Source organism: Clytia hemisphaerica, unplaced genomic scaffold (genome assembly GCF_902728285.1).
Source record: "Clytia hemisphaerica strain Z4C2 unplaced genomic scaffold, Clytia hemisphaerica genome assembly, whole genome shotgun sequence".
In the NCBI taxonomy this organism is placed as follows: domain Eukaryota; kingdom Metazoa; phylum Cnidaria; class Hydrozoa; order Leptothecata; family Clytiidae; genus Clytia; species Clytia hemisphaerica.
Genome location: NW_027104200.1, coordinates 203,294 through 224,417, shown reverse-complemented (window position 1 = coordinate 224,417; position 21,124 = coordinate 203,294). Strand labels below are relative to the sequence as shown.

Below are 21,124 nucleotides of genomic sequence, written 5' to 3'. Positions count from 1 at the left end.
ATTTACTTTTGATATCATATACTTCTAGTACGGTAGTTCCTTGTTATTGTTGGGTGGGGAAAATTTAAACGAAAAAAGGATCATATTTTTATGAGAAACCACTAAAAATTGACAATATTTTATTGCCTGTAAATGACTGTTATGACAAAACTAATGCATTTGATCACGAGAGAAGATGATGATTTTGCAGAATATATCGAGATGAAAAAATTCCCAGAATAATTACAAAAATGATGATACTGTAAGATTTTTTTCTTATCTCTTAAATACCCTTTTAAATGTACCAACCCTTTTAAATGGAGAGGTAATCCAAAACTCCAACCTCAATAGATCTATTGATAATAATACTTTTATTACATCAGTAAAGAAAACCATTAAATCAATAAATTACGAACTTAAGTACTTGAGACAAGAACGGAATTACTCATCGTATACAAAGAATTAAAAAAAAACCATTCTGGAAGCCTCGTTCTCAAGTGACAATAACGTAATAGTCAATTTTATGCATTACAAAAGGCAAGTCTCTTCCTCGAACAAAAATTCCGAAGCCTCATTTCTATGTAGGAATGACGTTATCCTATTATTGTCTGCTTTACAAATGGTATGGCTTTTCTTTGATTGGAGATTCTATAGCCTCGTTTTCAAACAAGAATGACGTAAGGATTACCTCAATCAAGGAGTATAAATTTGGGTCCTCGTACTGCTCAAATCATTACAGAGATAGATCGATTCTGAAGAAACTAAGAAGTCAAAAAGATAAACAAACAAATTCGAAGAAAAGGAGGAGTTTGTATGAACAAAAAACTTTTCGAAGTTGAAGCTGAATAAATAATCTTTGTTGTCAGAACATTTCGCTGCATCTAAGATATTGAACGTTTTTATTTGGATACTAACTAAATCAAGCGACAGAAAACAAGGTAATATTTCGACTCTAATTTTGAATTTTGAATTGACTCCAAACTATGGGATTGAATTCAGATTACACCCGGGGGGGGTACTAGGACAAAATGGATTACGGGGCTGCGCCGCTGGTCAGGGTACCTTTTTCAACCTCCACGGGTCCCAGGTAGGGTTAAAATTCTGCATTTTAGAGGTGAAAGTGTTGACAAAATATATTCTAAACTTGTGAAAAAAATCAAGAATAATTATTTTTGTGCATTGGAACTAATGTTCAAGCTCTATCAATCCTTTTACCTAAGTAATCCAAAGAAATAAAATTATGACGGATTATTGTCGTTTATATGTTCATGTTTTTCTAATGGTCACACTTCTCCTTTGAAGTACAGGACCGAACAATTATCATTGATAATCATAGAACTGTTATAAATTACAGCTAATTGAATTGTCAAAATACAATTCCAAATTAATTTAACAATAATTTTTAGGAGTTTTTGAAAGCTTCCAAGTCTGTTGTTGTATCATAAAGCAACCGTAGCACAAAGATAGTGTTAGCTTCTGCTCATCCTCTTACGAAAAAGTTTTTTATATAAGGAATTAAGCTTATATAAGGTCTGCAAATTAGACTAAGGTACTAGATGCTACTATGCGCAAACCAGTGCATACCATCAAAAAGACTTGTTGATTGTATATTCAACTGAACAAGTATGTATATGCATACAGTTAGTATATTGAAAATTAATGTAAATGTAAATTCATGTTTTACACCATATTCATGTATACCGTAGATAATTTTATTTTTCGTTTGATTTCCAGATAAAATGGGAAGCGACAAGGATGCAAAAAAGGAGCCAACTGAAGCACAAAAACGTGCCGCGAAAGCGAAGAAAGAAAAACAAATGAAAGGTTTCATCGCCCAATGTGTTCAACAAAACCAAAACGTGGAGGACGAGGAGAGACGTATCCTGTCAATATTACGTCAAGGTGGACTCGATTATCAACCGAATCCTGATAACTTACACGAAGCGGCGAAAAAAGGACTGGATCATCAAGTCATTGCGATGTTGAAGAAAGGATTTGGCGTTGATACGTTAGATAAAGACGGGAATACGCCGTTGTTTTACGCAAGCGAAAATGACCGTTTCCAAACAGCCGTTATCTTGCTTGATTATAAAGCTAACGTAAACCATAAGTCAAAACATGGCTTCACGCCGTTAATGTACGCCGCATGGAAAGGCCACGTCGATTTAGTATCATTACTTATAAAACACGGCGCTGACGTTAAAGCCGTCAACGCAAACAACGATACGGCGCTACATTTCGCCGCTTTATGTGGGTTTTCTATGGTAAGCTTGATTTTACGTCAAGCGGGAGCTGAGACAGACCCTAAGAACAGTAAAAAGAAGAAACCATTGGATCAAGGAGAAACATTTGTTAAAGAACTTGAATTAACTCTGACAGAAAAAATCCCGAAGGACAGTTCGATTGAATTTCAAGAATCGAAAAGTCTTTTTGGTATCAGAAGGGTAGCACGGGAAGTAGCAAAATATGCTGACTCATGAATGAAAAAAACTTTATAGATTTTTTGATGCTACAAACTACTGTAAACTTCTTGTATGCATTGTACTACTGTAGTATATTTTATTTTCACCCAATTTCTTGTTAATATTTATTTTTAAAATATTTTCGTCGGAATGCGGGTGAAGGAAAAATTTTTTTTCTTTCTATTTTTGATAACTTAAGATCATTGAAATGAAATTTTAAAGATAACTTTAATGTACAAACAGTATGAAGTAAGCCCTGAATACTAATACTAATAAAGACTATTGAACCCTAACGATCCTTTTCCCGAAGCACCCCCTGCCCGAAGTTACGGATCGCTTTAATAAAGATTAAAGTTTAAGATTAGAAGAAATTAAGCCGTCAATCCGTCCAATCGTCAAGACATTCTTAACTTAAAGGACAATAACATAGTGAACATTCTTTAAGTACACGTTTTTTATAAGAACATCCAAAATTTCTGAAGCCTTTAGATGTCCTTAACTTTTCCAGTTTCAAGCCTAAAAATGTTTTTTTAACACGTTCCTATTTTCAGCATTTTTCCAGTATTTTTGTCTATTTTCCTAAGAAAACAGGAGTTTTAGAGCGCACAACGCCTTATTAAAATGTTCTTAAGATTTTGGCCATGGAAGTTCTTTCTTATAAAAACACGTGTAGGCTCTACATGGAACACCGGGGGCATCCCAGCTGACACACAACGTTGTTTCAACGTTCATCTAACGTTATATAGACGTTGTGAACGTTAGATAAACGTTTAAACAACGTTGTGTGCCAGTTGGGATGCTACTCTACACGTTTTTTTTTATTAGAACACCTAATATTTGGCTGAGCCTGGATGTGCTTATTTTTTTAGAAATTTTCAGCCTAAAATGTTCTTAAATGCGTTCTTAATTTTTCAGACTACTCTAAATCGACAATATCATGCAAAATAAAGAGCACTTAAATTGGTAAAATTTGAACAATACATATTTGACTCTTGATTTTAGAAAATTCATTCCTAAGTTCAGTTAAAACCGCGTGAAAAGAGGAAAGAATTGTAGTTTCTTGTCATTTTTTTCCAAACTGAGGCTGGGCATGTTCTTAAGATGTTCTTAATTTTTGGACGAATTTCAGCCTCAATGTTCTTATAAACTAGGTTCTAATAAAAAAAAAACGTCTACCCTACTTTTCTAAGTCACAAATCTTATATCCAATGAGATAGGGTTTAAAGGTGTTTAGAAAGTGCATATTGCGAAGAATTTTCTTCTGGTGGGTGACAATTTTTTCTCCAATTTTTTGCCCCCTCCCTTCAAACGGCACGCCGGTGCCCCATGTTATCGAAGAAAAAATTGGGTTTCTGAAAGATTAAACTCATAGTAAAAAATAAGGGTACAAAAATTTTAATAAATCAAATTGTCCCAAAAACAAAAGCATACATATCAAGGACAGGTCTGCCATCATTCAGATTAGGTAAAAACAATTTCGAGGTAATTACTTATGTATCTATCAGTGATATTAAGCCAAACAAGAAATTTGAAATATGAAATTTATTGCCACTTCTTCATCGATACTATATTTTCACAAAAGTCGTCCACCAATATAAACTTCACCTCGACAAGAAATTTTAGCCAATTTCTTTTTAATTTTTGAAGGAAACCGATAAAAAAAGTTAGGTGGAGGTTTACCAATTTTTTCTATAGCTAGATTTTTTGACCAGGTTAACCTAGTCTAGGGTGGCCTAAAATGTTGTTTCTAAACTTTGACTTGGGGCACGGTCAATATATTCTTCCACTGAGGACTAAATTAGACCATTTTGGATTATTTTTCCAACGGGGAGAATCTAGTGACACAGGGATGTTGTTAGCAAGAGGGATAGTTTTTATTCCGAAACACAAGTGATCGCGTGTCACAAATTGGCACGTAATAAAGTTAATCCGGATTGAAATACCGTTCATACCACCTAGGCTTGAAATGAAAAAGAATGGACAGTATAATATGACACAAACAATTAACTGAAAGCCTATTTGACGGGGGTAACCAAGGAGATTCAAATACAAAATAAAAAGTGATAATTTTGAGAACTTTTGAAATATTCGGTTTCATTTCACTTTAAAACATTATCACAGTATTATCACAGTGAGACAAGTTTTTAGATCACGTAGGCGGCAAAAAAGACAAGATTTGCGGCAACAGGAAAAATTTAATCTTTTTATCATTCTACTTATAACCTTTCTCAGAAAAGTCTTTAGAGGTTTTTTTCTTTCACTGATGATGTAAGCACATTCCTTGTATATCAAAGATCAAGAAATTGGACTACGGGATTAAGTTTGAAGTTTGAAACGCAATGAATTTTCAAATGGGGGGGGGGTGGTTGGTGCATACATATCATGGAACCTAAATCGACACATAAATGATTTTCTTTTACCTTACATTTGCCGTTCTTGCACATCGCAACTTGTCTTTTGTTTGTAACAAAGGAAAATTGAACAAAAAGCTAAAACAATACATTGCCAGACCGGGGTTTTTTATAATGACTATGGATAAACCCCTTAAATAATACTTTTCTCTGAAATAAATACTCTCTATCAAACACGCAAAATGTAATTAAATATGAAAATATATTTACAAACCCAATTTATAATTTCATATATGAAAATTAAATATTATCTGCATTTTAAGCCTTATTATTATGGTGATAAATCATTTTAAGCCACTGATCATGATTAGCTCTGGTAATAATTAAATATTTTGCCCCTAACAATGTGATAACCTAACGACACTGTGTCTTGAAAATCATTGGAAACTTTTGGAATTCCTTTGAGAAAATACTAGTCTCAATTCTACCTTAGCAGAAGCAGAGACGCTAAAAATTGCGAGCACGTCGAAGGTTTCTGTCTTAAAAAGTAAAGCTTACATTGGGTTCTTCCAGAAAATGTCCGTACATGGGGGGTGGAGGTTATAGTGTCCAGGGGTAGTGAAAAATTATCAAAATTTGCCTTGTCCGGGGGGGGGGGGTAAATTTGCTCTATCCGGGGGTAATTTGGGTTGTCCGGGGGGTCAACTGATGCTTGTCCGGGGGGTAAACCCGTTGTCCAGGGGCCAAAAGTCACTTTGTCCGGGGAGGGTAAATCACGCCGAGGCCTCGGTACCTAGTGGAGATGGTTTTGGAGTGCAATTTTTACATTGAAATTTGAATGGGGATGAAATCAAAGTCATTTCTCAGTGGGGCTGAAATTGTAGGGTATTTTCCCACCGGGGACTAAATGTTGGCCAAATTTTCCAAGTAGGTTTAGGGTTTCAGCGGGTTTGCGACACAGGGGTGTGAGATATGTTATGAAAACCTGAAAAGATTATAGCAAAAAAATGCCTTGAATGATAAGTGCGTATCGAATCGGAATTGGAATTTTTTTATTTATTTTTGAAAAATCTGTCAACGGAGAAATAAATCGTAACGAGGGATTTTCTTTTCTAAGGCACTATGATCACAAAATCTTAAAATTACAAAACATTTTCTTTCTCATTTTCTTTTCGACCGTAGTCACGCGGTCAGGCGCATGCCACTAAATTATTTAATTATCCCCTAAACTCGACCTAATCCTTTTATTGACACATTTTCTATTGTCTATAGGTGCGAAAAAAAGGACTGGGACGGTTTTTCCGCGCGGCAATTGGCGGCTACGGTCGCATCATTCTCGATTCGAACAATACCGTGATTTCATCTTCAATTTTCTAGACTGCAACTGCAACTGATGTATTTGAAACAAAAAGACAGATTGAAAACCCCAACTGCAGTATAAAGATTCACTGAAAGGAACTTTACACCACAATTGCGCTATTCCCGCTATTGAAAGTTATCCTCAAATAACATATATTATAAAATTTACCTAACACAATAATTAAAATCTTACTCTTCGTTTGGAAGAGTCGCCCCGTCAGGGCGGTCAAACGCCACTAACACAATATTATCACCCCTCACAAAAAGTTGATTGACATGTCGTCTCTTGTAAATAATACCTTTCGTTGTCAAACGCCCTTGAATGGAGGGTGTAAAAGTCTCTCCACGGACCTTATTGATAAGTTCCCTTTGGCGTCGTTTCGCGACCTCTTGGCGCCACATTAAACGTTCTTTATTCTGTAATTTACTCTCAGAGTCCGCCCCTCCATCGCTGTTATTCTCATCCAGAAAGTTTTCCTCCGTATGAATATCTTCAGTGTCTTTTGTTTCAATTCGTAGCTTAGCGTTAGTCTCGTCGGTAGATAGGGTTTTAGTCTCTTTCTGACCTAATGGTAGAGCACCTTTCTCTTGATGTTCATCGCGCTCAAGCCAACCGTACATACGTTTGACGCGCGTTTTCAAGAATACTTCATTACTTTGTTGTCTTCGTTTTTGAAAAATATTGAGCTCAGAAACTGGTCGCTGTTTCTCTTTTTCGTTTATATCATTATCTTCGTCCTCGCTATCTTGTTGAGACGGTTTTAGAGACTTGAAGCTAGTCTTTGTTTCGTAAATTTTCGTCATACAGGCGGCGAGTGAATCGAAATCGATTTTACGTTCGTGTTTCGAATCTGTTGATTTTACAGCGATGGAATTCTGTTCTTGCGCAACATTTTGAACAGTCTCACCTTTCGATGAATCCGTAAACGAATCTTTCTTACCTTCAGTTAGATGGTCTATTTCCTTATCGTCACAACATGCCGAATCTTGCGCTTCTTTGTTGTTTATCTTGTTTCCACTAGCAACCTTCACGCTCGTTTGAGGTCTATCCATACTTAGTCCTGTAGAAACAATGATGGTAGAAAAAATGTGACGTGCCGAGTGCCCTCTATTCGTGAACATTACTTAATGTTTTATACTGAAACACCCAAAAAAGACCTGGTGATTGCCATTAATTTTGAAGTTAATCAATTAAGACTAAAGTCTGTATCAAAAGTATGTGGACGCTTTAGTTTTTTGACATTCATGCTATGTTAGAAAGTTATACATCGTTGGCAAAAAGTAAGGTAGACACACCAGCAAGATATACCTGGAGGCTAGATTTCAAGCCGCAGTAAAGAGGGGAGAGGAGGTTGTTTAGCGAAAGCATATGTCTATTGTTTCAATGACGTTATCTTTATTGCTTACTGTGTACAAGGGGAAAAGGTGGAGTTTCGAGAAGTTTTAAAAAATCATTTAGCAGTTATTGTATCTCACCTAGTTTTTGAAAGTCGCTTTTTCGTTGAAGGTTTGTCAGCTTCTTTTTCATCAAATCTGAAAGAAAGTATCCGTCTTGTTGGTAATGTCTGGGTACAGTAAAAGCTTTTGAAAAGTCGTTAACATATGATATTCATGACGTAATGTTTTATACGGAAGCGCCTAAAAAGGACCGGGTGTTTGCCACGAGTTTTATTGTCTAAATTCAAGATTAGTGGCAAACACCCGGTTTTCTTTGGGTGCTCCCGTACAAAACATTACGCCATGAATTTCACGAATTACCAAATTCCTCAAATAACCGCCGCCAAGCTCTTTAAAATTTTCAAGACTTAAGATGGGGAGCTATTTAGAGATCGGTACCTACTACGAAAGGTACGATATGTTATCTATGAATCCCCGCATTCTGACCGAGTTCCAACAAAACGCTTTAAAATCATGCAGAATTTAGAAGCTGTACTTACACGCTAGAACGGAAATTGATCTATTTTCACTACTTAAGATAATCAACAAAGCTAAAAAGCAACATTGTAAAATACCTTTCTTGGATTCATTTCGCTCTTCAAGTAAATCACTTTGAACTTTCTTCCCTTCTCCAAAACCAATATTTCTTTCTGTTTTGCGACTTTCCGATTTCATCGAGGCGTTTTCCACTTTTTTCGAAGAATTCGATTTCTGGTTACCCGATTCCTTCGTGAAGTGATGCGGATTTAGAATTTCTCGAGATTCGTCAATCATCGATGTGAGGTTCGTTACTTCTCGATTACTGGACGAATGCGATTTTCGATTGTCCTGCTCACTCGCTCTACTAAGAGAACTTCTATGAGGCTTTATAATATGTGATGATCTCGATTCCTGGTTTGTCGGTACCTTCTGTGCCTCGTGGCTTTTTGAGCTTTTCCGAGTCGCTGTTTCAGCATTTTCGTTTCTATTTGACGTTAAAGTAGCGGCAGCTGTTTCAGGTGTTTTATCTTTCACTTTAGGTTGTACGAAGAATTGTTCCATCACATTGATGATGTTTTCTGGTTCCATTTCAGTGGCTTTCTCTGCTGATGGTTTTGGTTCTGATGAGGGCTCTAAATAAATATGGAACATTAGCAATTTGTTCATTTTGTTGATAATTATCGTCTAGCCCTCGAAGGTATAAGACAGGGCAGCTACTCCTGAACACAATGGTACTAACTGATTTTGAGGTCGAAGAAATAAAATAGTTATAAACTTCTCAAGTTCAATGGATTTTTAGACAGTCAGAGCTTTTCATTATAAAGAAGAAAGATAGACTTGAATTTAGATAAATCATTTATAAAATGTGGTCCATTAGATAAAAAGTTCTGGCTAGCTCTTGATATATAAAAAAAGAGCTGACTGCAACTAAAGAACGAGTCCATTTTGAAAATTTTGTTTCTAAATTACAGAATAAATCTTGGATAAGAAATTTTCCATCGATAATTATCAAAATTATTTATCAACAAGTACTACTCACCTTGAATAGGTAAATCCTTTTTCCTGGAATCATCAGTTCTTTCCTCCTCTGAGTGTCTCCTTTGTTTTCGTTCACTTTCTTTCAAGTTAGCATTGGATTCGGAATCTGATTTTGATCGACGTCTCCGATTTTTCATTTCCCTTTGTTTTTCTTTCTCCATTTCAGCCTCAGATTGTGTAGAACGATTTTTTGAGGGAATCCTTGTGTCTCGTGGTCTAGAGGGTTGCTTTAGCGTTTTCGATTCTCTCCTTGACTCACAATGCTTCTCCGGGTTTATTGTAGATCTGCTATGTCGCGACTTGTTATTTTCTGTTTCAGATTTGGTTTCGCGCGATTTGGAGGACTTGTCAATTTCGCATTTCGAATCTCGTCTATTTTTTGTCTCTCGAGATATTAAACTTTTGCTTTCGGACCTCGAATAATTTGTCGTTGCGCGACTGGTATCCATATCAGATTTTGAAGGACGTCTGCTTTTCAAGTCCTTTGATTTCTCTGGTTCAAGCTTAGACTGTGCTCGGTGGCAGCTTTCATTGGACTTTTCAGCATTCGTTTTTAAGCTTCGTCGACTTTTCCTGGTTTCTCTGAAATCTTCACTTTCAGTTTTAGATCGTTTATGAAGATTGGAGTTGGATTCAGATTTTGAGGTCCTTGATTTTTCTGGTTTACTTTCGTTCTTAATAGATGATTTTGTTCTTTCCCTTTTTTCTCCATCCACAGTGCACTCTGGGCTTGGTTTTTCTATAAGAAAGCAATAGTGAAAAATCAATTTAAGAATTCACATAGAATTTGAAATTAGAAAAGTCTTGGAAGTCGTAAAACTCATCTTTTGGTTAAATTTCATCTGCTCTAATGATATTTTTCGACTAATCGAGAGATAAAGAAATAACTTAAAATTGCTACGGTTATTCATGATTGCGTAAATCTTCCGGCAATGCTGTGTATTTTAGATTTTATTTCTATTTCTCTACTAATAATACTTACCTCTTTTTGAGCGTGTAGATTTCACTTCATCTTTATTTTGGTCTTTTTCCTTATTCTCTCCCCGTCGAAGCCGTAACTTCTCCCGTAAATCTATCGGGGCTGAAGTGAGAAATAAAGTTATTTGTATACATCAGCCTCACGCTAATGCAAAAGGGAAATCACAGGGGTGAAAGAACCATCTCAATCTTGTCATGACAAGAGCAACAAATTCGAGATTGGTCGACCTTTATAAACCCTACATTCTGATAAATAACGAGATTGCTCACGAGAATTTTTAACCCGCGCGAGCAAACCCGCACTTGTCAATCATTTTTTAGACCTGTCAATCATTTTTTAGCTGCTTTTCTTTTCACTTGTGGTTCTGAAAAAAGTGATAATAGTTTAAAAAAACGAAAGTCGATTTTAATGCATTTTTTTTTGTTTAAAGTTTTGGAATACTGGATTTTCAAGAGAAGGGAAAGTCACGACTCTTGACTCTTGACTCTCCACCCACTAATAACCAACCTGATCTTTGAAATACTGTACTTAAGTCAAACTGCACTGAGGTGACACATTTTTGTTTCTTAAAAATATAACGGGAATTTTCATAAATATCAATAAGACCTCGAAAAAAACAAGAAAAAGTTTGGTCAATGCTGACAAAATAACACAAACTCCAACGCACCGTATAGGATTCGAACTCTCGAAAACGACTTTCACGGACCTACCAGTCCACCGCCTTCTCCACTCGCCCACTAAAGACACTTGAGGATGGATGAATGATAAAAGATATTATATCTTTATTTGCCATGACCTGTATAATTTTATTTACCCTGTCAAGGTATTAACTTCTTAAACAAATGATTTTAGATCATTTCCAATATGCGGAAGCAGATCGCTGATTCTCAGGTGATTTACAGGACTCTTTAGTGTGGGGCTGCTGCAAACGGGCTGTAAACCCTGTTAGTGCCTGTAAAATTAGAATTTCCATCTGGGGGGTTAGGACACTCTCCAATCTCCTTCAAGTCTCAAAAGACTGATGAGGAGAGGAGCTTTTTCTAGCATACAGTACCCATATACAGCAGACAGAATTCACAGAGCGTACACGCGCGGGCGATTAAACACGATCGCGCGGAATGCAGGTCAAAAAATTCCCGTGAGCAATCTCGTTATTTATCAAAAAGTTGGACCAAGCCATATCCACCATCTTTGATCGGCGTTTTTTTTAAAGGGGTACCCGCAAAGAAGCCTCTGTAGTGTAAAGACAAACGTCGCTACATCACTAGTGTACAAGCAAAGTAGATCTAGCGCTCTCGACGCGGGTACCACTTTGATAAAAATTCCGATAAAAAGATTTTTCTTGAGCGGGATTGAGAAACTGCCTCAAGGATTTATATTAAGCTCATTCATTGGTTGAACCCCTAGTTCAAGTAGGTAGACCGACATTTTAATACATGTAGCAATTTTTGTTTAGAAATAAATGTGATTCTTGCTCAGCCCCCAGGATCAAATAAATAACTTCCATAAATTTTAGTGTCCAGCTAATTAAAGGAAAGTGGAGGAAACTATATGAATGATAAAATTTTATAAATGTTTAATCAGTTTTAATCAGAATAGAAAATCTTTTTTTAAAGAGCACTTCAAAGTCAAAATAAACCACGAAAAGTAGGCACAGAAGCCCCCTTAAAACATATTTTGAAGGAAAGGAGTTTTGAAGAAGATTAAGTAAATCCTACCAAGTAAATAGTAAAAAGATCACAAGAGTCTTAACAAAAGTAATTACAGCTCTCAAGACTTTCTCATCCACTCTGTTCAAGTTAGCTTTTAATTCATGATATCCATGACGTAATGTCACGACACCCGATGTTTGCCACTAACTTTGAATTTAAACAATAACAGTGACAAACGACCGGACTATTTTGGCTGCTTCCGTATCAAATACTAAGTCATGAATATCATGAATAGAAGAGTTTCCCTTGAAAATATTGTAACCTCACTTACCTTTTCTTGCGTTTTCTCGTTTTTCGTTACTCCGTTCTTTCTTTACATCTCTCTTTCGCTCTTCCGTTTTCTCCTCCTTTTCACCACTCGCTGTTTTCGCTTCTTCCTTCTCAAACTCATTCTCATTAACTATAATTTCGATTTCCATTGAATCATTACGTAATGTTTCTTTACTGTTAGCCAATGAACTTGCCTTATTTCGGTCACACGGTTTTGATTCGTCAGTTTGATTGGTTCCTTTATGATTATCATCCAATGAGAAGGTTTCCTTTTGACCACGTGGTATAGATTCAGCAATCTGATTGGCTCCTTTATGAGAACTATCCAATGAGATCGATTCCTTTTGATCACATGATATCGATTCTTTAATCTCATTGGCGAAATCAAAATCAGTCTCGATTCCTTTATAAATATCATCCGCATCAAGAGTTTCCTCGTTCAAAGCGATCCCGGGTACATTAAACACCTCCTCGTCCAATATCATGTCTTCATTCTGGTCACATGACGTCTTTCGACCAATCGGAGGTAGGGGAGGCAACTCATCATCCAAAAATACTACCTCATTTTGATCACGTGATTCTAAATCGGAATCTTCGCTCGTCAGTTCCCCTTCTACTTTACTTTGTTCAATAATTCCGATTTCTTCTAGTTCAGGATCACCTGTTAACAAAATCTCTTTCTCGATGCTTCCGTCGATCTCCTCGATATTTTGCAGCGATTCGGAAACCATTGTTTCTCTTTTTGGACAAGTTTCATTTGATGTTGGAGTCTCTGTTTGTTGTAGAATAGCGTGAGCTTCGGTAAATAAACTTTCCCTTTGGTTCTCGTTGCTTTCAAATTTGATTTGAGAATCGTCCAATAAAAAAGCTTCCTTTTGATCACGTGGCACTGTAGATTGATCGAAAACCTCAGTTTCGTTTACATGTTTATCTTTGAGGTTTCCGTGTTCGGAGTTGAAACTTTCATTCTCGGAATCAAAATTTTCATCGCTATCTGAAGGCGAGCCTGGTCTACTGGTTGCAAGAAGTAGAAGCGTATTTGCTGCTTCATAAGAATGCTCAAATGAGAGGGAGTCATCTTCGTCACGTGACCTCTCTCCACCAATCAGATTTGACGATTTTCCAGTATGATGTGATTCTATTGGTTCACATTGGTCACGTGTTCTCTCCTGACCAATCTGACTCGATGATGACTGGCTAAACTGTAAATCCATTGGTTTAGAAGTGTCACATGCCCAGCCTTGACCAATCGTGTTTGGTGTTGATGCGAGTCCAACTAATCCAGGTTCTTGAATTTTGTCACGTGACTGATGCTGGCCAATAGTATTCCTTGATGGTTTTTTGACAGGAGAAACGAATGTTTGATCAGGGGAAGTCGATCTTTTTATCTCATACTCCGGAGTGAGCTTCTGAATATCTGATCTTAATTGTCTATTCTCCAGACCAGATATTGATTTTTCTTTTTCATTCAAGCTTTTCAGGCGATTTGCGATTGAATGGAATAAGAATTTACAATGTGTCTTGCTGACTTTTGATGACGAATCTTTTGGATTCTCTTGTTGTAGCTCTGTAGAATCTTTGACGTCAATTTCGTTGGAATTCTCTTGAAATATTGTCCTTGGAGGGATAGATGCTTTTTTAGGCTCACCATGATCGCTTTCAGTCTTATCAATAGATAATGGAATATTGATTACCTCTTGCAGTTTAATTTTTTCGCTTTCGATTTTGATTTCTGGACCGATTTTACTTTGAGGTCGATTTGAAATGTTTTCAGTGCTCTTTATGGATGATGGGCTATCGATTCGATCTTTAGATTTGTCAAGTGTAGATTCTCTCTCAAGTTTAAGTTTTTGGCAGGTATCATTTTGAATCGGACCAATGATCTTTTCAGTGTTTTCAATTGATGGCGGTACATCCATTTGATTTTCAGATTCAATATGCTTAGATTTTTCCTCAAGTTTGTGATCTAGATCATTTCGAGTTAATTCGGTTTTCTCGATAGACGGGCTTGTTTCTTTTCCTTCTTCAGTACTTTTGTTATGGACGGAATCGAGAATATTTTGAATGCTTTCGGAGGAGAGTCGATTCTTTTTCGATTTCTTCTTTTTCTTTTTCGGTTTTTTAATTTGGGTGGTTTCCTTTGAGTCTTCTTGGTTTAATAAAGGAGGTTTATCGCCTGACAAATCTAAAGACAAAACAAGAATACAGCAATAATATTTAACCCCCTTCCTCTCTTGTCCAGCAAGGTGGTGTGAGATATGAGAATTGGAATTATTGGAAATCCACAAAAATGCTCTTGATCAGTATAAAAACTTTAAAAAATCTTATCATACGTCACTGCCAACCCCTGTAGTAAAGCAAATTTAGTTAAAAAAGTAAGAATTATTGGCGAGGTTAACCACGAGGCAAGGAGATGGCTACATCTGTGCTGTGAGATTTCCCAATGTCAAAAATTTTCATTTTCACATTTTGCCTTTTAAAGGGTATTTTTTATCAAATTCGTAAAGTAGCGGAAAATTAGCAGTAATGGAAGTAAAAAGCCCGTTTTGAGAATTTAAGATTATGCAGTAAAAGTGTTTTCGCATGGACTTGATTCATTAGGCTGTAAAAAACAGTTGTAAAGAAACTGAGGTCGCTATTAATATTCTCATGTTGAAATCTATTACTTTAAATGAAGAAATTTTGGTGGGAATTTCATTTGCCGAATGACTGGACAAAGTAAATTTGATGGAAATTTTTGGCCACACAAAACGCGTTTAATGAACCTCTTTTAAGCCTGAAATAGCACAAATTTCGTGAATGCATGGACATTTTTCAGAAATTCTATTAGGCGGATAGCGCAAAAAGTAAATTTTGGCGGGATCTTAATTTAGCAGATTTCAGCTAAGTCCGCCAAATCCACCAGACTTTTTTCCGCAAAAATTTCTTCCTTTAAATGTATTGATAACGAATTCGACAACGAATGTGATACCTAGCTGTAGTAAGTTTCTGTTCTCATCCTTCTCGACTGCTGGACTAACCAATGAAACTTCTTGTTTTGGATCACGTGATGTCACATCTTCAACGTCATTGGTCGTTTTCTGTGGCTTGTCCAATGGAAATGTGTCCTTTTGATCAAGTGGTCTCGTATCAATTTTTTCATTGATAACCTTTTGAGACTCGACCAATTCTGTCGTTAATATCGATTTGTTTTCACATGGTTCCTTTAATACACTTTCACTGGACGTTTTAAGCGGTTTAACCAGTAGAATTGTTTCTTTTTGATCAGATGTCATTTTTGCTGGGTTTTCATTGGTCACATCATGAGATTTGTCCAATAGAATAACTTCATTTTCAACACGTGATTCTTGAGAGTCATCAGAAAATAGGCTCAAATCGAGTTTCGAAGGTAAAGGAATATCGAGAAGTTCTTTACTATCGAAGGATGCTTTGATTAGTTTGACTGGTTGCAGTTTTTGTTTGTTGGCTCGTCGTTCAGGTTTCTCAAGTTGCAATGTTCTCGTTTCCTTAGGTTGCAATGTTCTCGTTTCCTCAGGTTGCAATGTTCTATCGTCGGGTAATTTTTGAGTTGTTACGGATGGTTTAATACTACGTTCTATAGCTATTCTCGATTGTTCGAACAATCCCTTGGGATGAAGTGGTTCATCATTTTCTACTTTTTGTTTTCCATCTTCTAAAGTTTGTTGTTTTTCTTCTAAAGGTGTCTTATCAATGAATGACTTCGATTTATCTAGAGTTCCTTGTTCGTTCGGTCGTTTGTCATCAAGTACTCGTTGCTCCTTGGTAGAAGTTCGTTCCTCGCAGAGTGGTCGTTTTTTGTCCAATGAAAGTCCTTTACTTTTTAATGGTCGTTTTTCCTTTGGAAGTGATACTTTATCCTCGTTCGACAGTTGTTTCTCAGTATCACACGGTCGTTCTTTTAAATTTTCTTCTAGCTGTGGCTTGTTAGAATGTTCCATGTGTTTCTTTTTGTTAGATTGGTGTGCTTGAATTGAGAAAGGCATGTCAGTATTTTTTTTCTCCGTAGTACTATCTTTCTTTGGTTTCAATTTCGAAGTCTGAGAATATTTCTTAAACACTTCTCTTGGTCTTAGCCTCGGATCAGGATGAAGAGGATCCAGGCTCAATCCCCGTGTAAAATCCATTGCTTGAAGTTCAAGCGGTATTTTGTGGAAAATCCCTTTTGAATTCTTTAAATTTGCTTCATTAGAGCAATCTGTTTTATATGTTTTCTGAAGGTTCGAGTTTCCCGTTTCAGTGTCCAAGTTAACTTCCTTGTTGGAAGGTATTGTCACACTGTCCTCAACTTTTGTTTCTTTGTTAACCGTTAAAACTTTTTTCGTCAACGAATCAAAGTCTATGCCCTTTAAAACAGACCATATATCATTATTAGGTTTAGCTTCTTGCGAAGGATCGATTTCTGAAGGTTGTTTCGCGAGTTTATCGACATTCTTGTCCTTTCTATGACTCCGCGGATCTGATAAGATGTTTTTGGTAACATTTTGGCATTTGTTAGAAGCGTCTTCATCTAAAGGTTGAAGAACAACGGAACTTCTATTCTCTTGCGAACTTTTATCAATGTTTCGGTTGGTAAGAGTGTCATTCGATGTGTGTAAGCGTGGACCAGTAACAATTTCTGGTTTGGCTGATTTAACTATGTGAGAAGTTTTAACAGCAATATTAGAATCCTTATCTATGGTGGAGTCTGGGTTTTTATCGACTGTTGGCCCACTTACGATTTTTCGTTCTTGTTCTAATGGCTTATTGGTTGTCATTGCTGAGTTTCGGTGAAGGTTGGCAAACAATGTAGGAGATGATGTATTTTGTCGCAAAGACTGCGTTAGTTTCTTCAGATAATCCTTGACACCTCCACCAGAACAAGGTTTCTTTGTAGCGCCTGTAGACGGTTTGATAGGCTGAGCTGTTTCAGCGAACGATTTTAGTTGACACTTTTCTTCACGTTTTTTTAAGACTTTTTTTTGGTATTTCTTCAACGGTTCGCCAACCATCCATGTTTCTAATGTATAGACTTCTTCCACGTCAATCAAAGCCTAAAACACATAAAACTCTTTGATAAAATCTATATGTGTACATAAACATACTGTACTCACGGATGACTAAACAAAAGTTTACTCAAATATCAAACGCGCCAAAATCGTAAAATTTCGGATACCTTAAAGGGCTCTGACCATAGTGAATTTTTAATATTTGCCACTTACAAAATATAAAGTTCTAGAAAAGAAAATGAAGACTTTTGCGAAGAAGAGTATTTCAACTTTGAAGAGCTTAGTTTCGGCAAAGAAAAAATATTTTGAATTTTTTTTTTGCTGTATATGGTGTATCTTTTATCGAACTAAAACTATTTCTTCGGAAAATTTTTCTAAAAGCTTATTTGCTTCAAAATCTTGAAAATAGTGCTTTTTGACCCGTTTTCCATCCCAATTTTTCATAGTTCAACAGCCATAACTTTTGATGCATTAATTTAGAAAATTTTTCCAAAAAATGTAAAACAGTTCAATTCTTTGCGGACAGTTTTAAAAAAAATTCGAAACAAAAAAGTTAATTACCCAACACTTTTTATAAAAGAAGGTGATGCAACGATGCAACATATTATTAACGTCTTTTTAAAGTTCATAACGTCATTTTTGCAATTAAATTCTTAATTACTCTTAAGGGATTTGATTAAAAAGCAATTTATAAAGGCAATTCCAAGTGTTAAAGAACCTAAAACATAACTTTTATGTTTACATACTAAAATCAATTTTTCGACTATGGTCAGAGCCCTTTAAATGGATTAATTTTGGCGGGGATCAAATTTGGCCAAAATTTCTCAAAAATCGGCCACTCGCCAAATTAAATTCCCGCTAAATTTAACAAAAAGAACATTATGTGAATAATCAAACCTTTTTAGTATATTTTATAGTAACTTTCATCCATTTTAGTGTCACCAAATTCCCAATTCGCCAAATTTTAAAAAATCCCCAGCAATTTTTACAGAATTGATCAATCGGAATTAAATCCCCGCCGAAGTTAATCCACTTAAGGAAGTTCTGCGGTACAGCCACTTTAAAATAAGTTAAAAACCAAACTGGCAAAAAAAGGTTTTGTTGAACAGTTTTTATGAGTAACCAGATTGGTTCATATCTCGAAATATTCGGTAATTTGCTTTTTCAGCAAAAATATTTTCATTTGACTGTTGAGCGAGCATTAGAATTATAATAACTGTAAGTAAAGGTTTCCATCCGCAGCCGAGGGCGACCTTTAAACCCCTCCTTTCCTTAGCTATCTTCCCAAATTAGGAAAGAGTGCGTCTCCTCCCCTAGTTTACCATTGAACCCACCTTAACTTCAAGCGTTTAGTATTAAGATGAGACACCAAGTGTCATTTTCTAAGATTTGGCACGAGTCGCAGAACCAACACTCTCTTAACTTTATGCGACAGCATAAAGGAAATTTTCAATTCATACATAGCCTGTTAATAAGTACTCCCGGGTACCTAATAGACAGTGTATTAGAAAAAGCGTGGGCTTGGAAAAAATCTCAAAACTTAATAAGTGGGGTTGGAATTAAACGCTTTTTTTTTATAAGAATGGTGTTTTTTCATTTCATCATGGATATTCTTAACTTTTTGGCAAAAATCATCCAAAAATATTCTTACGGTATTCTTAGGTTAAGATCGAAATTGCCAATCTACAGGTTAAAATGCCTTTAAAATGGCATTCTTAGGTTCAGTTGCTAAATTCCATGATGGTGATATTCTTACCATATTCTTAATTTTTTGGCCATTTTCATCATGGACATTCTTATAAAGTGTATTCTTATAAAAAAAAAAGCGTGTAGCAGGGGGTGTTGAGTTACACATCCTGGACTAAAAAAAAGAGCTCTATGTTTTAAAATCTTACCAGGTTCATATGATGGTCAAAAGCAGCAATATATCCAGTCAAACAACCACGTAAACCCTTGTAACGCCTGACCCAAACTTTCGCTTTGATACCATATTGCATGCAATCGTGAAGGACACTCAATGGACCATTTGTGGCACCTACAAGAAAGAAAGAAATCCTGGGGGTACTGGGTTTGCCAGGTGACGCGTTGGCGCCTCCTGACCCTGAGTTTTAAAAATCTGGAAATTTTGGGTCAAAAATCGAGGCAAAGGGGATTTTAGGACCCTTTTAGGGATTTCTTTCTAGCATTTTAGCTTCTTCAGGGACAAAAATCGAAATAATCACCTTCCATTTTTTGTAGAACATTTTTCCCTCTTCCTCTCAATTTCTGATTAGTATCAATTTGAGCTGAAACATCTTCTTTAATAATTTTCTGGAAGGCTTCCCTTCTTTTGGCCTGTTTGCCAGTCTTCTTTCGCTGTACACCACTTGGAGGTTTCTTCGGAGGTTGTACTCGTGCACCAAGATTGGTCTCAGTTGTTTCCAGATTTTGTACCTTATTTCCAAAGGTTAAATCCTGTGCATAAAAAATATTTAGTTTTTAGCAACAAAAATCTAGAGTGAGATTCAGTCTAGTCTGTCCAATACTTTTTTGGTATAACTTTGATTCAACAGCCCCCAAACCGCTTGTATTATTCACTCTATAATAAATAATAAACATAAAATAGAGCCAAATATTCCAAAGCTATAGTTACAACATTTTTAAAATAGGATTTGGGTCAATTCTCTTCTCATAAATAACCAAACCTATAGCATATGGAAAATCAAAAGCTTCTATAGAAATTTCAGGCCTTCTAGCACATACCATCAAGGATGGAATATTTGATTGTTTTGTCCCTCGTTGAGATATTTCATCATCTTTATTCACTGCCACTTTTTGACGCTTTGCATTAGGCATCATTTTGTTAACTTTTTTATTTTCTGAGTTCTGATTCAAAGCAAAAATATTATCAAAAGAATTACGTTTTAAGCTGGTTTTTAATTGAACTTATTTTCCAAGCAGGATGAATTTTTCTTGAGCTGAATTTTGACTTGACGTAAAAAATACAGTGAGCATGCGTATTGCCTGAAAAATTAATCCTGTGTCGGTGGAAAGTAGGCTCAATGAAAAACCAGCTTAATGTAAGTGTACTTCAGCTGAGGGTGAGGTATTTTAAGAAATACATATTTTATTATTATTTAAATCAAAATTCTCCCACACCATTGGAAAATATAAAATTTTGCCCTTTCAGAAAAATTAAAATTGAGCAAGCTACGTGCTAAATGGACCCTCCTGATAGAAAATAGAAATAAAAACATAGAAAACATGACAATAGTAATAAGGAAAATACAAATTAGAACATCAGATAAAATATGAAGCTAATCACGAGAAATGCTCATTTTCCCTAACAATGATAAAAAGGGAATTCCCCCAAATAAAAAAGCCGATTTTTACGGCGAAAAGATTTTTCCAAGGGTGTATGAGAAAAATCTAGAAATGTAAATAAAATCTTTTAAGGCTGACCCAACGCATAGTGTGCGAAGGGGTTCAAGGTCTGTAATTTGGAGGCTCGGAAAACACGAGTTAAAAAACACGAGTTAAAAAACACAAGTTACAAAAAACACGAGTTACGTTAAATGTGACGTCATCAATGGGAAATTATGACGTCACAAGTAGATAATTTAACTCGTCAATTTATGGTGCACCTTAAACTGACGAGTTAAATTTTCATGAAACCAAGTTGGTCAAAAATTCTAAAATTCAGATTAAAATAGGCATACATTCAATATATTATTGAATTGAAAATTATATCTCAGAGAAGAAGTCATTGCATTGTTTTTTCGCGCGCGTTCTATTTTGTGCCAATCAAATTGCGTCACGCATTCGAAAGATTCGAAAATGTTGCAATCAAAATCAGAACAAAAAGTTATTTGTGACTTTGGCAGACTTTGGCAGTTTGGCTTTTGAAAAGAACACATTGAGCTTTTCAAAAAATAAAACCTATAATTTTTACTCTCATTCTTGAAAATAAAACTTGGGAATGAAGAAAAGTTGTAAAATTAATTAAATTGAGATTCGATTGGAAAGAGGTATGTATGTAGAGGAATGGAATGCTTTGTTTGCTTCAGTTTTC

At 35.9% G+C, this 21,124-nt stretch overlaps 2 protein-coding genes across 3 annotated transcripts; one reads left to right on the top strand and one right to left on the bottom strand.

Annotated features, from left to right (window-relative positions):
- The first annotated feature begins 716 nt into the window (after positions 1 to 716).
- LOC136815210 (ankyrin repeat domain-containing protein 27-like) lies at positions 717 to 2,723 on the top strand. Of its 2 annotated transcripts, none has more exons than XM_067071655.1 (2): positions 717 to 917; positions 1,714 to 2,723. In XM_067071655.1, exon 2 carries the CDS (start codon positions 1,719 to 1,721, stop codon positions 2,457 to 2,459), a length of 741 nt encoding a protein of 246 aa, XP_066927756.1. In that variant the 5' UTR covers positions 717 to 917; positions 1,714 to 1,718; the 3' UTR covers positions 2,460 to 2,723. The 2 variants fall into 2 exon arrangements, with proteins under 2 accessions (XP_066927756.1, XP_066927757.1); XM_067071656.1 differs by lacking the exon at positions 717 to 917 and adding an exon at positions 1,441 to 1,602.
- A 3,538-nt stretch (positions 2,724 to 6,261) lies between these two features.
- On the bottom strand, positions 6,262 to 19,934 carry LOC136815208 (zinc finger CCCH domain-containing protein 13-like). Its single transcript, XM_067071654.1, has 10 exons — positions 19,816 to 19,934; positions 19,296 to 19,527; positions 18,969 to 19,108; positions 15,039 to 17,118; positions 12,069 to 14,252; positions 10,089 to 10,187; positions 9,108 to 9,845; positions 8,164 to 8,700; positions 7,628 to 7,684; positions 6,262 to 7,212 (listed from the first exon to the last, which is right to left on the bottom strand). The coding sequence occupies exons 1-10, from the start codon at positions 19,909 to 19,911 to the stop codon at positions 6,341 to 6,343; spliced, it is 7,035 nt and encodes a 2,344-aa protein (XP_066927755.1). The 5' UTR covers positions 19,912 to 19,934; the 3' UTR covers positions 6,262 to 6,340.
- Between the last annotated feature and the right edge of the window lie 1,190 nt (positions 19,935 to 21,124).

What these genes read in the sequence shown, in the direction of transcription:
- LOC136815210 (XM_067071655.1), top strand. Translation starts at nt 1,719, where the DNA reads ATGGGAAGCGACAAGGATGCAAAAAAGGAGCCAACTGAAGCACAAAAA.
- LOC136815208 (XM_067071654.1), bottom strand. Translation starts at nt 19,911, where the DNA reads ATGATGCCTAATGCAAAGCGTCAAAAAGTGGCAGTGAATAAAGATGAT. An exon ending in CAGAAACTTACTACAGCTAG is followed by an intron (nt 14,253 to 15,038) that starts GTATCACATTCG and finishes TTTTGTCTTTAG; the next exon opens with ATTTGTCAGGCGATAAACCT. An exon ending in AAGCGACTTTCAAAAACTAG is followed by an intron (nt 7,213 to 7,627) that starts GTGAGATACAAT and finishes TTGTTTCTACAG; the next exon opens with GACTAAGTATGGATAGACCT.